We start from the raw sequence: 17549 nt of genomic DNA on the forward strand, positions 1-17549 counted from the left end.
AGTGAGATCCTCACTGGCATTGTTGGTGGCAGTCAGTGCCCAGAGGCTGGTCTGTGCCCGGTGTGCTTGGCGGCGGCAGGGGCTAGCTTGGTCCCGGGAGCTGTGTGCCCAGTCAGCACCAACACAGGGTAAACCAAGCAGGAAAATGAGCTGCCTCATTTTCCCGCCATTCTGCACAGTTGTTCTGGATTACTTCACGAGGAAATTGTCACGGGAAAAGCCAGGCTAAAATGCCACCGCTGAATTGGTACACTTTCACCGAGCCATTTCAAATTCTTCACGAATTTTCTACCCCTTAATTTCTGTCCTGGAGTTAGAATTTCATCTTTCTTTTCCTCCTTAAGGAGCTCTTAAACGATGACAGAAATCTAAGTTTGAGTCATTAAGGGAACTTAAAGATGAGACTTGTTCTCACAGATTTTAATCCTGGGAATACTAAATACTGGGGCCCCAGCTCTATGACTCTATTTATCATGATGGGTTTTCCTTCCACGAAAGCAATAGGGTGTTTTATTATCTCTATACTTTAGATACAACTCCTTCTTCATTTCCTAAAGAATTTAGAATTAACCTTCCAACTGAAAAAGTCTTGTATATAGCTTAGCAGTAGACGTGTATCTAGCATGCTTGTGGTCTTGGGTTCAATCCCCAGCACCACAAAATAAAATCTACCTTCTAAGCCAGTTGCTGATGGCTACCAACTATATAATCCTAGCTACTTAGGAAGCTGAGATCTGAAGATTATGGTTTGAAATCAGCCAGGACAGGAAAGTCCTTGAGACTCATATCTCTAATCAGCCAGCAAAAAGCTGGACATGGAGGTGTGGCTCGAGTGGTAGAGCGCTAGCCTTGAGTGAAAACGACACCCAAGAAGGCAAGGTCCTGAGTTCAAGCCTCAGTACCAGAAGAAAAAAAGTGATCTTCTAAATATGGTATTAACAGAAAAGTACTTGGCCATAACTTTTATTTTTACTTATTTCTTTTTCCACTAAATGTGTACAGCTCACTATAGTTGATCTGGGGAGATGGGGCCAAAGCACCCGAGTGGAGTGGATGGCTGAGTCTGTTTTCTAAGATAGTTGTTTTATATTTTTTATTGTCCATTTCCAGGTTATGTACACTTAATTACGGGGACGTGGACATTCTGTTCTGATACTCCAAAGGCCTGACCTCCGCGGGCGCTCACCACACAAATGGACCTGGGAAATTCTCCCAGCCCTTTTTATTTACCTGTCTCCTAAGAACATTCAGAAAACACTGTGTTTGAATAAATTGAGTTGTACCTTGGATTTCAGCTAAATGCAATTTGGAGCCGGCTGATTAAATACTAAGAGCAGTGTTCTTGCTTTCCGAAGTTAACTTACTGTGAGACAGGTAGGCCGTATGGAGTCTTTCCCATCCAGATGCTTTGTCCTGAGTGGGCGCAGGCCTCTGACCCAGAGAAAACCCTCACCAGCACCTCTGCCTAAGAAAACGCCTCAGCAAGCGCGCATGAGATGTTGCTCTTTTTTGGAATTTCTCCCCTCACCCCCTCTCCCCCAACAACAACACAGCAAGAATAGCGACAAGAAAAGTAAGTAGTAGCGGGGTTGATGGGTTGCTGACGCTGGAGCCCATCAGTCATCGGTTTCCTCTGCTGCTGTGACCTAAGCTTCACACGGGGAATAGGGACGGGTCGTGAAGTCCAGGCACGGGAGCTGTTAGAGAAGATTGCCCAGGGAACCTGAATAAAGCAACAGGTGTGTTCTCACCTTTATGAGCCTTGAAAACATATTCATCACTCATTCATCCATTCACTGTCAGTACTAGGGCTGGAACTAAGGGCCTTGGACTCGTGTTTGACTTTTTTTTACTCAGCTTTTTGGTGGTTAGAGATAAGAGACTCCTGAATACGATCCTCAGATCTCAGCCTCCTGATTAGATAGGATCACCGGTGCCAGCCACCAGGGCCTGGTGTATGTGTGTCAACTTTCTGACTTCGGTTTAAACTGTAGAGATGTGAGGGGAAAGGGGAGGAAAATGCAGGAAAACACAGAGACATATTTGAGAAATTGTGCTTACATATTGGAGCGTGATTAGAGATGTATTTATGAAATTAAATCCTGGGGACTTGACAATGAATTGGAAAGAAGAGGATGAGAAGGAAGGAAGAAGCTCAAAGGCTTTCCAGTAACGTGGTGCTGCACCAGGCTTGGAGAAACAACAACAACAATGTAATATGAGGTTATTGGAACTGTGGTTCTGGCTGAGTGGAGAAAGTAGAACACTTCCACGAGGGGTGGTGTGTGGCTGAGAACTTGAGGGAGGATAGAGTTGGCAGCAGGATCCCGGGCCTCTCCTCTGTCAGGAGAGTGAATTTCAGTCCTGCTTGGCTTCTGGGAGGGGACTCATCTGTAGGCACAGGCCCCTGGGCAGGTCCACCCTCCAGCCGTACTGTCTAGAGAGCACCATTTCCATGAGGCGGGGATCTGCTGGGGCTTGTGTGGCTGCCACAGATGGTTGTTTTTATAGGGCTCTCGACCTTGTTTATTTTCCTCTGCCAGCGGGCTGACTGTGATTCACAGAGGAAGCAGCTTTGAGGAGCTGGGTGCAGGAAAGGCCGCTCGCCCGTGGGAAAACAAGGGAAACTGCCAGAAGTTTTGGTGACATGAATATGTGTTTAGACTTTGAAGGCCCACGCTTGCTCAGAGCGGTGAACGCTGTACCCGTCCTCGACCTTGTCTGCCCAGTGCCAGGGTAGGTTGGGTGCCCCTTCTAGTCTTGGGACCCCGTTTCCTTCTCCGTAAGAGGGGAAGAATCCCCCTTGTTGGATTTCATAGGTCATCAGGTGAAGCAAAGTCAGGGAGCAAATGGGAGCCGTTCTTCTGAGTGTTGGTCTCATTTTGATGGTTCTCGTGGACGTAGAATTTGTTTACTTTTGTATTTTCAGAACTTCAAAAGGTTGCACAAGGGAGTTCCAGTTTAACCGGCCATCGAAATGTCCAGTGCCTGTCCCTCTTCTGTTACCCGCATCGTGTCTGCTCCCCCCCCCCGACTCATTTCCTGTTTGCCACTGTCTACACACATACATCATGTATTTCACTGGATTTCTCTCCAGTTCCCTTTGTCATTCATCCACCCCTTGTCCCGCCCCCTTCATTGACATACAATTTAAATACAACCTCCTTCAAGTATGGCCTCTGTAGAAGACAGGACTGCACTGGGGATGGTGCGTGGGTCTTCCTGTGTTATATTCTGTTGTATATATCATATTTGATTATATTCCTGCTTGACTTTGGCCTGCACGTCTGCTTTCTTGCTTTTTAAACATAATTCTACTGTTCTTATTAAGGTGATGTACAGAGGGGCTGTCGGTCATACCTTTCTTTTTTTAGTCAGTGTGGCCTCTTCCCTCGCTCTCTCTGTTTTTCCCTCCGGGCCCCACCCACAAGTTGCATAGTTCATTTTCCACCTAGTGTCTACTGAATCCCTTGCCTGTATTTGTTCATCTCCTCCCACCCTCTCCGTACCTCCCACCCTCTACGTCTGCTTTCTTAATCAGACCGTTTATTTTGGTTCTCTGTGCTGACTGGGTCTCCGGTGGCTCACCTGGCTTTTAACCTACCTGCTTGTTTGAAAGCCTGTATGCAGCCCGCCGCTGGTGCCTCACGCCTGTAATCCCAGCTGCTCAGGAGATGTGAGATCTGGGATCTGAGGATCAACAATGTGAATCCAGCCCAAGCAGACCCCACCAAGAGACTCTTCTCTCCAATTAACCAGCCAAAAGCTAGAAGTAGAGGTGTGTGGCTCAAGCGGTAGAGTGCCAACAGTGAGTGAAAAAAATGAGTAAGAACAGGAAAACGTGAGTTGAAGTCCCAGGACTGGACCAAAAAAAAAAAAAAGTGTAAGTTTTATCCTCTGAGCTTCACAGGTTAGGTCCTCCATCTTAGCAAGACCCAGAGCGCTCCAATATGGAAACCTGATTGTTTTTGGAAGACCCAGGTCCCCTCCCACCTTTATTTCCAGCCTCTAGACCCCAATACCTCCCACCAGCTGGCATGGGGCTAGCCTTCCTGGAGATGAAACCACAACCTATGAGTGCCACGTGGCAGTGTGTGCACTAACAAATCGTTCAATCTCCCACCCATGGCGAGTGTGTGTACACACACTTGCGCCAGTACCAAGGCTTGAACTCAGGACCTGGGGGCAGTTCCTCAGCGTTTTCACTCAAGGCTGGCACTCTACCACTTGAACCACAGCGCCACTCCTGCTTTTAATGGGAGATCAGAGTCTCTCTGACTTTCCTGCTCAGGCTGGCTTTGAACCATGATCCTCAGATCTCAGCCTCCTGAGTAGCTGGGATGGCAGGCGGGGACACTGGTGTCTGGCAAGCTCCTGCCTTTTTATGTTCCCCAGGTGCAGCGGCAGCTTGGGGGGGGGGCGGAGGGGGGACTGTGAGGGCCCCAAGAGGGGTTTTCCGACAACACTTTGATTCACAAATCCGCGAGGATGCCAAGTTCCTGTTTTCCACGCATGGTGGAAAATCTTCCCAAATATAGTCCTGTGTGCAGCCGGCTGCCTGGCGCACACAAGATGCCCAGCGCCGGCGCACAGGGGGCGTGGGCCGCCCAAGGCTTCCGGAGACTTGGGAACATTTGGGACGAGGATGGGTTTTTTAAAATATAATTTTATTGTTATTATACAGGTGTTGGACAGAGGAGTTGCCATTTCCTAAGTCAGGTGATGGGTCACCCTTCCTTTGCTTCTCCCCCAGTTGTCCCCCACCCATCCCTGCGCACAGTGCCCTGGCTGAGCTCCCCGCAGAGTCGGCTGAATGTCGGACTGCATCCGTGCCCCCTCCCTCCCTCCCCCTGTGCGCTGGGATGCGCTAGATGTTTCTGTCTCCACACAAGGAAAGCTGAAATCTGGCTGATTTTGAAATCCATTAGCAAAATAATCATGATTAATACCTAAGCTTGCTTATGGGTGCTCCCGAAGACCATCAGGGCACGGCCCTCGTCCTGCCCCTCCATCAGATCTTTGGGAGCAGCCAGGCGTCTGTGCGTGTCTAGAGTGACACCGACACCACTGCTGCCTGTCCCGGGCTGAAATCCCGCTGTGTGATCATGCCAAAGGCTGCAAATACTAATTTGGCCACACAGCTTTCCCCAAAGGAGGAAACACAGTGACCACATTTAGAGTAGAAAGGAAGCAATTATTAATATTTTCCTCCCCGTCCTCCTCCTCCCCCTCCTCCTCCTCCTCCTCCTCCTCCTCCCCCTCCTCCCCCTCCTCCTCCTCCTCCTCTTCCTCCTCTTCCTCCTTCTCCTTCTCCTCCTCCTCCTCTTCCCTTCCTTTCGGTGTCATAGTGAAGCTTGACCTCAGGGCCTATGTTCGAGCTCAGCCCTTTCTGCTCAAGATCAGAACTCCACCATTTGCCTCCACTATGCCTCCAATGTAAACTCTCCCCCGCTCCCCCCTCCCCCTGCCCTGGTTAATTGGAGAAAAGAGTTTTTTAGATGTATTTGCCTGGCCTGGCTTTGAAACTCCAGCCTCAGATCTCAGCCTCCTGAGTAGCTAGGATGACAGGCATAAGCCATAGCTCCTATCACTTTAAGACTTCTAAAGGGAGGTGGGAAGGGTGAGGGAGCGCTGACCGGGCATTGCCCAAGGAGCCTGGCTGGCATCCAGGGAGCACAATGCTTACAGGACATCTGACACTCAAATAACACAAGGCCACAAGGCAAGCGCCGAGGGGAAACACAACCTGTTTCTGCAACCCCTCGGGGGCCGGAGCACGTGTTTCCACACTTATTTATAGCCGCTGGTTCACCTCTGTGGCAGGGACCTTCTGATAGCCCTTATTTACTTCTGGGAAAAAAATCATTGGAACAAACAATTTTCTTCATCCCTGAGTACTTGGCTAACTGTGCCACGGGAAATGGGACGGTGGTGGAGGATGGCACTACATAGTTTCCCCTCACAAACACTGCAGCAGGGTTGCTGAATCCCAGCCTCGAGGACATTTACAGAGGACATGTCTCAAGGGGTTTTGTGGTAAAAAACTATATATATATATGGAATTCCTAATGAGATGGAGTCTGGAGAAGTGAGTGTTGTTCTCATGGTTACCACTGGGCCAGGACTCACATTATGGTGATGTTGGCATATTGAGATGCGATGTAAATACAGGTTTCTGATTCCACATGTTCATTTCTGCAAGACTCACAGAAACTGGGTGGCAGTCGCTCACACCTGTAATCCTAGCTACTCAGGAGGCGAGATCTGAGGATCTCGGTTCAAAGCCAGCCCAGGCAAGGAAAGTCCTTCAGACTCTTTTTTTGTTGATCATGGGGCTCGAATTCTGGGCCTGGGCACTGTTCTTCAGCTCAAGGGTAGTGCTCTACCACTTGAGCCACAGTGCCACTTCCAGCTTTTTCTGCTTATGTGGTGCTAAGGAATGGAACCCAGGGCCTCATGCATGCAAGGCAAGCGCTCTACCGCTGAGCCACCTTCCCAGCCCCCTACATGAGACTCTTATCTCCAATGAACCACCAGAAAACTGGAAGATGCGCTGTGGCTCAAGTGGTAGAGCGCTCGCCTTGAGCTGAAGAGCTGCGGGACAGTGCCCAGGCCCAGAGTTCAAGCCCCATGACCGCAAAAAAAAAAAAAAGTGACTGAATTACTACCCTTATCCTGAGCTCATGGTTCAGAGGGTCAACTTGAGAAACAAATGTGAGACTCAAGCATCACTAGGGGTCCAGGAACTGAGGTGTCCTGGATGGAGAGGGGTGTCCGGGAAGTCTGCCTGCAGCTGGCCTTTGCTGACCTCTGTGTGGACAGACAGAGGCAGGAAGGAGCAGCCCGTGTGCAGGGCAGTGAGTATTCTGGGTGTGGGAGGCTGGGCAGGGAGGCTGGAACGCAGACAGAGGCTGTGCCAGGAAAGGCTGGGATGGCACGTGGGAGGGCGGACTTATTCCCAGCATTAGAGGACTGTCAGGGCAGAAAAGACATCATCAGCAGCCCTGGGTGGGCGGGGCTGGGGAAGGGCTGAGGGTGGAGTAGGTGGAGGTCAGTGGCGGGAGTCCAGCTTGGCCTGTGTTGCACAATTGCAAGCAAGAGATGCCAAGCGCTTGACCTAAGACTGCAGGGAAGACCAGGCCTGGACTGACTGATGTGAGCAGCATGTGGACAGTGACAACCAGGCTGTGTGGAGACGTGCAGGCTAGAGGGACGGGGAGCTGGAGGCTGCGGGGAAGGGGCCAGGAGAGAAGCTATGGGAGGCCCCGGGCCAGGCCTAGCTTTCCAGGCTGCTGTTACCCCGAGAGAAGGGGCCACCAAGAACAGGGTCTCCTGGGCACTGGTGGCTCACCCCTGTAATCCTAATTACTCAGGAGGCTGAGATCTGAGGATTAGCGTTCAGTCAGCAGGAAAGTCCGGAAGACTCTCATCTCCAGTGATCCACCAGAAAACCGGAAGTGGTGCTGTGGCTCAAAGTGGTAGAGTGCTAGCCTTGAGCTGAAGAGCTCAGGGGCAGCACCCGGGCCCAGAGTTCTAGCCCCAGGACTGGCAAAATGAAGAAAGGAGGAAGAGGAGGAGGAGGAAAAGGAGGAGGAGGAGGAAGAGCAGCAGGAGGAGGAGGAAGAGGAGGAAGAGGAGGAAGAGAAGGAGGAGGAGGAGGAAGAGGAGGAGGAGGAGGGGGAGGAGGAAGAGGAGGAGGAGGAGGGGGAGGAGGAGGGGGAGGGGGAGGAGGAGGAGGAGGAGGAGGAGGAGGAGGAGGGGGAGGAGGAGGAGGAGGGGGAGGAGGAAGAGGAGGAGGAGGAGGAGGGGGAGGAGGAGGGGGAGGGGTGCTGCTACTGAGCAGGTGAGACGGGCTATCTGTAAAGCTGAAAAGCCAAGGCATTCCTCAGGTTCCCGCATTCATGGCTGGCTGGGCTCTCTCTGACTGATGTGATCCTCTGGAGATGTGCAGCTCTGACCTCAGGGCTCAGGAGCCTAGCCTAGAATCCACACCACCTCTGGGGCAGCCTGAGGTCAGATCCGCCGGGTATCCACTCACAAGTGCATGAAGGGCTTGGGTGTATGTGGTTAATTGGAGATAAGGGTCTCATGCTCTTACCTGCGTAGGCTGGCTTTAAACTGAAATCCTTAGATTTCAGATGCCGGTGTTGCTGGGATTCTATTATAGGCATGAGCAACCAGCGCCTGGCTCCTTTTTTTTTTTTTTTTAATAAACTCTTTTGAGGAACACTGAGCAATTACTGTAATTACACTCTGTCTTGCCCCTTTGTCTCTCATCTAGCCACAAACTCTCAGGACTTTTTCTACAAACAAAACTACAATCATAGCCTGGCATCCGTCACTGAATTATTAATTCCTAACTTAACATAAAACAAATGCCCGGGTGAAACAGTTACAATATCACAAGACTATTTATTTTGTGTGACTCAACTCTCCACTTCCTGTTCAGTGTTAAAGAAAATTACTCTTTATTCTTCCAGGGACTTGTCAAGACCACTAGTATCACAGCATATATATATACACACACACATACATATATGTGTGTATATATATATATATATATGTATATATGCTGACCTATGTTCTGTTGAACAAAGGCTCCACATGTTTCTCATAAAAATATATATCAGAAATGGCTTCAAACCGAACGTCAAACTTAGTTAAAGCTACAAGCCTCCTTCAAGTTATTTTGAAATTGGAATATAACAGTCAAATGCACAACAAAAAGAGCCACCTCCCCCGCCTCCCTTTGGGTCTGTCTCATGCCTGTGGATTTAGCAATTTAGCACGTGTTATTCTAAGTGTGGAGGTTACAGCCCTCTGTGCCTGCCACAGCCACCCCTGCCAGCGGCCAGGTTAGGCTTCGGAGAAATGCTCTCCACCAATTTATTTTTTTTAAGTGCATATAACTACTTTTTAAAAAGCACTAAAAAAAAAAAAAACCCAAACCAAAAAAAAAAAAAAAAAAAAAAAAACACCCCACAAAAACCTACCCCAAACCTATGCTCTTCCTGTCGCTTGACTTACTTGGCTGTCTACAAATGCAAAGATTTAGCAAGCTGTACATTTTTCTTTCCTGTAGATGCTACTGTTCAATTAAATCAGAATATATAATTTCCTATGTTATGGAATGTCAGCAAGAATTGTTTAAGGAAGAAAAAAAATCTCTCCCAGGAGGTGCTCAAGGGACCCTGGGTTTGCAGGCTACTAGTTACTTACGTTTCATTCCCCGGCCTGCTGGACTGTGTTGCGCAGGGTTCTTGTGTGACTCGGTGGTAGGCTTTTGTGGGTGGCTAGGAGTGGGTGTGTGCAGGGGGCCCTGCTGGGGGAGGGCGGGAGGGAGGGTGCTATGCTTCATACATCGTTTTTTGCTTCTTGTATAATATTTTGCAACTTTTTTTTGTTGGTTGTGGGGCTTGAACTCAGGGCCTGGGCACTGTCCCTGAGCTTTTTATTTAACTCAAGGCTAGCTCTCTACCACTTTGAGTCACAGCATCACTGCCTGAAGTTTTATTTTTGAAGTAGATTCCTTATCATCTGCTCCGTTAAGTCCCCCATCTATCTCACAGCTGTTTTTTTATTTTTTGGTGCTGGTATTGGGGCTTGAGCCCAGGACCTCAGGTGCTGCTGGCCTTCATCTGCACCCAGCTGGCCTCTGCCACTCAAGCCACCCCTCCACATTTGGTGGCTATTTTACAGCTCTGAATGTCTCCAAAGATTCAGTGGTACTACAGGAGGCTAGTTTCCAGAACATTCTTAAGGCATGTTGCTTTTAGGGCTAAATTTCAGAGGGGATAAAGGCTTTATGTTTATGTTCTTGATAAAGATGTCTGTCACTCATGAGGACTCAGTGCCTGATGGTTCCTAGCACCTTTGGGAGCAAATCCTAGGTGCCATCTCAGTTTGGGGACAGAGTGAGAGGTGACTCACTGGCGCTGGCGTCAGCCTCCCAGCTTCTGGGGCTGATGTGTGGCTCCTTGGTAGAGCGTTCGGCCCTGGGTTGCATCCTGAACGTTGTGAACAAAAACGTGGTCCAAGACTGGGATTTGAACTCCTGATCACATGCTTTTGCTCACTGGCTAATGCTCTACCCCCTGAGCCATGCCTTCGATCCCTTCCTCTGATGTGTATTACTTTTTTTGGTTGGTTGAACTCTGGGCCTGGGCGCTGTCCCTGCGCTCCTCAGCTCAAGGCGAGTGCTCTACCGCTTGAGCCACAGCGCCACTTCCGGCTTTCTAGTGGTTTATTGGACTTTTTGTAGGGAGCCGTTCTGAGGATCAGCGAAGTAAACCAGCCAATCACTTTCTGAAAGTTATTAGGGCACTATTTGGCAGGCAAAAAGAAAAAAAAAAAGATACTGTTAAGATCTTGATGCCAACCAGTGCTAAGAGTAAATATTGTGAGGCTTTATTTCCTGTGAAGAATTATTATGCACACTCATCAAGATTTCAAATATCCACCAAAAAAAAAGGCCAACTGACTGCTAGAAAATGTCTGGAAAACGTGCTGCCTAGCCAATTTCTTCATTATTTTCAAGCTTCAGTAGCCAATCTAGTAAGAACCACATAAAGACTTTAAAGAATTGTCAGGCTGGGCATATCAATATTTATTGAAACACTGGAGGAAAAATAAAAACCATCATGTTGTTGAGAAATTCCTGGCAAGAACCGACATGACAATCTGCTAGTTCACAGATACAGGAGGAAAACGACAAGGGACCCGATTTCACACTCTGCGCATGGCATGGCTTCAAGTCCGAGGCAGCTGCAAAGATCTGTGACACACAAGTTCAGACATCACAGGCTTCTCTGTTTACAAACATAGACCAACTATAATCAACCAAAGGAAGCCAGAAACAAAATCCTTTCTACCTGTCTGCTTTTACACATAAAACCCGTGACAGAGAAGGTGTGCTTAGGCACTCCGACCCCGGGAGGCGCTGCGGGCGGGGCCTGGTCTCCATCTTGACAAGTGCCACCTCTGTCCCTGGGTTTGCCAGTGTGACTCAGTTCCTCTTTCTCACTGCTCTCAGGGCACCGCCCACTGGGGGAGACAACAGACTGATAACTGAGATGCTGGAAAAGGTTTCAACATTCAGTAGGATGTAGTGTATATTTAAAGTAAGATAGGCCAGCAGTGTATTTTTGTTGGAAATGCAAGAGACCTTCCACATAAGCGTCTTTCTCATGTCACAATTACCCCCACCCAGGATGCACAGGCGAGATGGAGTCTTTCCATGGACATGGACAGCGCTCCTGTCCACCTGGCCCTAACCATGTGTTCTCCTGCGTGTGGGGTTGGGGGGCAACGGTCGCTCTCTGAATGCGTTGGATCTGAGTTCTGCTCAGTGATTCTTCTCAACACAAGCTTGACAGCCACCAGGCCCAGGGAACCAGTGTGTACCCTTCACAGGACAAAGAGAAAAGGCGAGTAATAGAAAATAATACAAAATAATCCTCTTTATACACACTGAATAACAACTCATATCTTTGGTATACAACTTACCATGCCTTCATGGGAAACCGGGTCAAGACTCCACCCGGTTAAATTGAATTGCCAACAGAGAAAGTTACAAGTCGCATAATTTACAATAGATATTAAATAAACTACAGTAAGAATGATGAAGATTTACAGATGTTTAATCAAGTGGATGATTTTTTTCATTCAGTAAGACCTTTCTATGTCCTGGAACAGAGTTCCACTAACTTGAAGACATGCTAGAGTAAACACATATATTTGGTTTCTCTTGTCTTGGTTATATGTTATACAAGGCAAAAACTGAGGAACAATAAATTAGCATCATCATTGTCTACAGTTGAAACTATGATATACAATATAAATAAACTATTCAAAAGCCGGAAATATTTATGGAAAAAAAATTCAGAGACTAGGAGAGCCTTTTACTTTTTTTTTTTTTTTTTTTTTTTTTACAGTTTCTACAAGTGATTGTTCTGCGGATCATCTCAAAGAATGTAGTCTAAATGAGATTCCTGGTTTTGATTTTAGTGTCTCACGACATATAATAATTACTGATCAAGAAAAATAACATTAAAGAAATTACTGCTTTTTTTCTTTTGCTAGTTTGTAAAATTGTAGTTTTCCTCTCCCCCACCCCCTCACTCCCAGGACCTAAGGAATGTAAACACTATATTTTATTTGACTTTAAAGAATTAGCAATTTATTTTAAACAAATGCGGATTCCTATGCGCACAGCTCCCTTCCAGAATGACAAAATAAGGCAAGCTTTCTAGACCTGTGTATAATACTGACTGGTGTTTAGAGACTTTGTGATGATTTGTTTTCAATAGTTGTTCTACAGCAGACTTTGGTCGATGACTTAGAAAGGTCAGTACCACTCTCCTTGAACCTTTAGGAAAAGATGTCGATTACTTTCAACATTCCAGGTCATATGTAAAAAAAGAAAACAATTAACATGAAGAGAGGCTTGATACAACTAGAATGAACTTCCGGGTCCAACGATTGATAAAGCTCATCTTTTCTGTTTATTTCACATTGCTAAACATGCTTCTTCAATGTTTTATTTCTCAACTATTTAGAACTGTGACAATTTGACAGCCCAGCAAAAAGGTGTTTAAAATGAACTTGCCAACCTTGATGATTAACAAAGACAGATGTGTGGAATATGCAAGCCCCAATGGCCAGGAATTCTCATGAAATCTAGTAATACCACAGCCACAATTCAGCAACAGTAGCAGAAATAAGGTCTCATGGCGTTAGCTAGGGAGCATCTGCTTTAAAACTTCGTAATCATTTCCCTTCATTTGAACTAATGTGCATAAGACAGAAGAAGAGGGATACTGGCTACTTAAAAAAATATGAACACACAACCAACCAAACTTCAGAACGCATTGAGAATGGCAAGCGATGTACTATTTATCTGCTGTTCTTATTAGCTGTTTGCAGTTCCAAGACAAAGACATTCAAACCTCATGAATCGGTGGAGCTACTGCTGGGCGGCTGCACACAGGTCCTCAGAACTGTGACCAAAGGGCAGCAGGTGCTGGGACTTCCGGGGAAGAGGGACTGGCTGGGCAGATGACCACGTGCATAGCTTCAGCAGGGAGGAATTCTGGATGCACCGACTCCTCACTGTCGCAGCCCAATCAATGATGCACATTAGTTCCGAAATTTCTTCATAGCGGCGGCGGCGATCAGTTTCAACATACGGGAACTGTTCTGTCCCTGTGTGTTTTGTTATTCTGACAGGGGGCGGAACTCACCTGTGAGTTCGAGTCCATTCCATGACGCTCCAGTCTTTCGTTTGACTCCCGTGGGGATGGGTAGCTTTCCGTTCACAGTTGGCGAGACGAATACCCTGATACATCATCTGTCTGCGATTAAGTAGTCTGATTATAATGCCTTTTTAAATTCGGTATCTTTGAACCAAGTGCGTTTGTTTGTTTAAATTAGTGTTGCTTAGAGCAGTTCAGAGTATTGTTTTTTTTCCCTATCCCACTTCCGTTCTTCTTTCCCTTCTCCCAATCTCTCTCTCTCTCTCTCTCTCTCTCTCTGTCTTGTTCGGGAGGCCGAGCGCTCCGGGCGCTCTCAGGCTCTCTTGGCATGCAGCATCTCGATGAGAAGGTTGTTGTAGGGCACGTCCCCGTTGAGGTGTTTGAAGTACAGGTAATCCTCTGCCTGTATGCTGATCTGCCGGATTTCGGGGAGGAGGAGAACGAGCTGTGGGAATTTCTGGGTGTGCTGAGGGTAGTTGCAGGTGGTGTACTCCAGCAGGGCATTATTGACCTGTTCGTGGACTCCCTCGACCAGCTGTAAGTTCTCCAGGCTCTTGACATCTACAATCAAAACAAACACACACACACACACATTTCAGTGGCGTCTCCATCCGCTCCCGGGTGGTGAGGTGGGCGGACTCTACGCACGGATGTGTGACGTTCTGCTGAGAATTCAGCCAGCCCCACACCACCGGGCTTGCAACCACAACCACCACAAAGGAGATATTAGAAGAATATCTTGTTGAAATTCTGCATAGACCTCCAATCAATTAGCCACCAATGGTTGGTGAGCAAGGTCAACTCTTTTTCATATGGTACAAAGGGAAAGGGTTGAGGAATCCAAAAGTCCACAGATCATAATATATTGCCAGCAAATGAGTCCCCGGAGAAAGACCTATCTTAACCCAGTATATTACACAACTCATATAATTCTGTATTAATTTTTCTGACCCAAGGTGAAATCTGTGTCCAGGGTATGATGTAGTTAATTCTAATAAAAAGTGACAGGGTTCTTGTTTCTGTTTGACATTTTGTAAATGATTCTGAAAGCCTTTCACTCGTCTCGCCTATGTTAATGAACCATCTGGCACACTCCAGTAGCTGCCAGCCGAATCTCTGCTACCCAGAACTCCCTCAAATATATATCTCAGCGACTAATGATCTTTATCGAATGAAAGCCTTGTCCTTTAGGTGGGCGTGAGCCAGGCCGCTGGTGCCCTTTCACCCGAGTGAGGATTGCTAAAGTCTGGTTCTCCTTCCTGTCTTCTGCTCCTGTGTCACTAGGATTGGACAATTCCTTCCTTCTGCCCAACTGCCAGAAACCATCCAGTTGTTTTGAAGGCATCTGCCCAAAGGTCCTTATAAATACTAAATGAGAGAGAAAAAAAACGGAGACTCAAAACAGACAGACGGACATGCAAATACACCACACCGACAATGGGAAAGGCAAAAATGGAATGCTGGAATTTCTCTTCTGGAGTTTGTTTATGTTCACTGTACCACTTTTAGTCAATGTATATGCAGACTCTTCTGGAAAAAAATATACAGAAGTATGTTTACATACATCCTTGCACAGAAAGTAAACCGATACAGACACCCTCACCCTTTCTTACTTTTGTGCCAATCCTAGGGCTTGAATTCATGGCCTAAGTGATATCCCTGAACTTTTTTGCTCAAGGCTGATGCTCCACCACTTGAGCCACAACTCTACTAATGGCTTTTTTGCTGCTTCACTGGAGATATGAATCTCATGGATTTTCCTGCCTGGGCTGGCTTTGAACCTTGATCCTCAGATCTCAGCCACCTGAGTAGCTAGGATTCCAGGTGTGAGCCACTGGTGCCCAGCTCATTATTTTCTAACTGCAGGGAAAAAAAAGAAAATTTTGAGACAGCCACATAATACAAAGGGAAGGTTCAGTTGCTCTCAATGGAAGTTAGTGTTTATTACAATAACTCACGTCAGGTGAATGAACTGCACATAGGTTCCTGTCCCTCTTATGATTTCTAGATGGGCCTACCTACAGTAAGTATGCCTTATATTTGCCATTGGGAATGGAGAGACACAACATATGAATGAGCTATACAGACGGGTGCTCTACCCCCGGCAGCTCAGCATCTCCTTGTGGTCAGGTGATTGTAGGTGTTTGTCTGTGTAGCCCTCGACAATTAAGAAAGCATTCCCCGTCTACCTTTTCTGAAATACTTTATACCCGAGTTTACATTGCTTGAAAATATTTACAACTAGGGCAGTGGATCTAGAGTCAGTTCACAATGATAAAATGTAAACAGCCAAAAATATCTTCAATATGTTGTACCTCGGAATGACAGAAACCCGCCAGACTTGTCTCACAGTGACTTCAAGAGAACGGTGGAAGTTTTGAAATGGGAGGATTATTTTCTGCTGAAGGGACACTCTCCTGAAAGAGCTAACAATCGCGATAGAGATTCACGAGTTAGCTGTAGGAATTTGAACAGCAGAAAATATTAACATAGAGGAATAATGGCCTTTTGCAGAAAGTTACTTGTGAAACTTTCTTCTTAAAGGACAGATAATAAGTTCTGTTTTAACCGGGTGCTAGTGGCTCATGCCTGTAATCCTAGCTACTCAGGAGGCTGAGATCTGAGGATCGCAGTTCAAACCAGCCCAGGGGTGGGAAAGTCCATGAGACTCTTATCTCCAATAAACCACCAGAAAACCAGAAATGGTGCTGTGGCTCAAGCGGTAGTACGCTTGCTCGAGCTGAAGAGCTGAGGGACAGTGCCCAGGCCCAGAGTTCAAGCCCCACAACTGATAAAAAAAAAAGTTGTTTTATTCACATACTACATTATTACAGAGTGATTCTTTTGGGGTGGGGGGCGGGAGGCATTGCTGGGGTTTGAATTTGGCATCTTGTGATTACTAGGCAGGTACCATACCATTTGAGCCATGCTCCCAAGTCCCAGAGTGATTTAAAATCTTCAAATTATTATGTGCGCGTATGTATGGCAATATCACAAGGAAACCCTTTTGTACAATTAATATATGCTAATAAAAGAGAAATTCTAATTACTGTTTGCATTATATCATTGTCCTATTTGTTCAAGATTGACAGATCTATAATTATGAAATGAAGTGTTAAATTATGCCAATCTTATTTTTTTAATCAAAAGCTTTCAAAAATTTGGTGCATAACAGATCTCTTTCTGAAGTAAAATATTTTAGCAGGGTGCCAATGTCTCATGCCTGTAATCCTAGCTGCTCAGGAGGCTGAGATCTGAGGATCATGGTTTGGGATCAGCCAGGGCAGGAAAATTTGTGAGACTCTTATCTCCAATTAATCACCAAAAAGCCAGAGGTGGAGCTGTGACAGCCTTGAGCAAAAAGCTCAGGAACTGGCACACACATGAAACGTATCCACACATGCGCTTTTATGTTGTCACAGCATTTTCTTGTTGAAGCATCCTGTGAAGAATTCTTTAGAGATCTAAAACCTGACATGCTCTGCATCTAAGAATTTTCCTGGGCTGGGAAGGAGGCTCAGTGGTAGAGCGCTTGCCTTGCATACATGAGGCCCTGGGTTCGATTCCTCAGCACCACATACGCAGAAAAAGTCAGAAGTGGTGCTGTGGCTCAAGTGGTAGAGCGCTAGCCTTGAGCTGAAGAGCTGAGGGACAGCGCCCAGGCCCAGAGTTCAGGCCTCAAGACCGACCCCCCCCCCCAAATTTCCCTAGTGGGCTTTGCTGAGGGAAATGTGCCTGAACTCTCGTCGGGATCCTCTCCTGGATCTGGCGTCTCTCAGAGGAGCTCTAGGTAGTCCCTACCTCCACCAGAATCTGCTGAATTCACAGAGACTCACAAGAGCCTAAATCCAACCAAGGCGGTAAGTACCAGAACACAGACGCCAGCATCTCCTGTAGATTTGGGACTTTTTCTTTCAGGTGTTTAAATTCCATTTCTAGCTGGAATCTAGAAACTTGAGGGTCTCTACAATGGGAATCACTTTTACGCAAATGGATATCCTTTCATGGAAATGGAATGTAAAGTCTCGGGCATTTCCCCCCACCTAAGCCTCTTCCACATCAAGCCCCGCCCCTAGGTGATGAGTGGCAGTTAACGCTCTGAATCCCAACTCATCTACCACAGGAGCCTGGAACTCCAGACAAGTCGGATGGGCTGACATCCACTGATGAGACAAACTCGACAGACGATTCCGGAATTCTCCAAAACACATGCCTTTGCCGCTTGCTACTCAGTCCTTGTACTCAGTTGCAGAAGCATTGCTCTTTGTAGAGATGACCCCAGGAACCCAGATTGAT

The 17549-nt window shown here is 46.9% G+C and overlaps 1 protein-coding gene across 2 annotated transcripts in view; it reads right to left on the minus strand.

Annotated features, from left to right (window-relative positions):
- Positions 1–10588: 10588 nt before the first annotated feature.
- Nr5a2 (nuclear receptor subfamily 5 group A member 2) overlaps positions 10589–17549 on the minus strand; it is a 108819-nt gene continuing 101858 nt past the window's right edge. For both annotated transcript variants that reach the window (XM_070041874.1, XM_070041876.1), the window contains exon 7: positions 10589–13814. In XM_070041874.1, coding sequence (XP_069897975.1) covers positions 13567–13814 — 248 coding nt within the window. In that variant the 3' untranslated portion in view covers positions 10589–13566. The remainder of the gene's footprint in view (positions 13815–17549) is intronic.

This window comes from Dipodomys merriami, unplaced genomic scaffold (genome assembly GCF_024711535.1).
Source record: "Dipodomys merriami isolate MVZ:Mamm:240054 unplaced genomic scaffold, mDipMer1.0.p SCAF_31, whole genome shotgun sequence".
Classification (NCBI taxonomy): Eukaryota; Metazoa; Chordata; class Mammalia; order Rodentia; family Heteromyidae; genus Dipodomys; species Dipodomys merriami.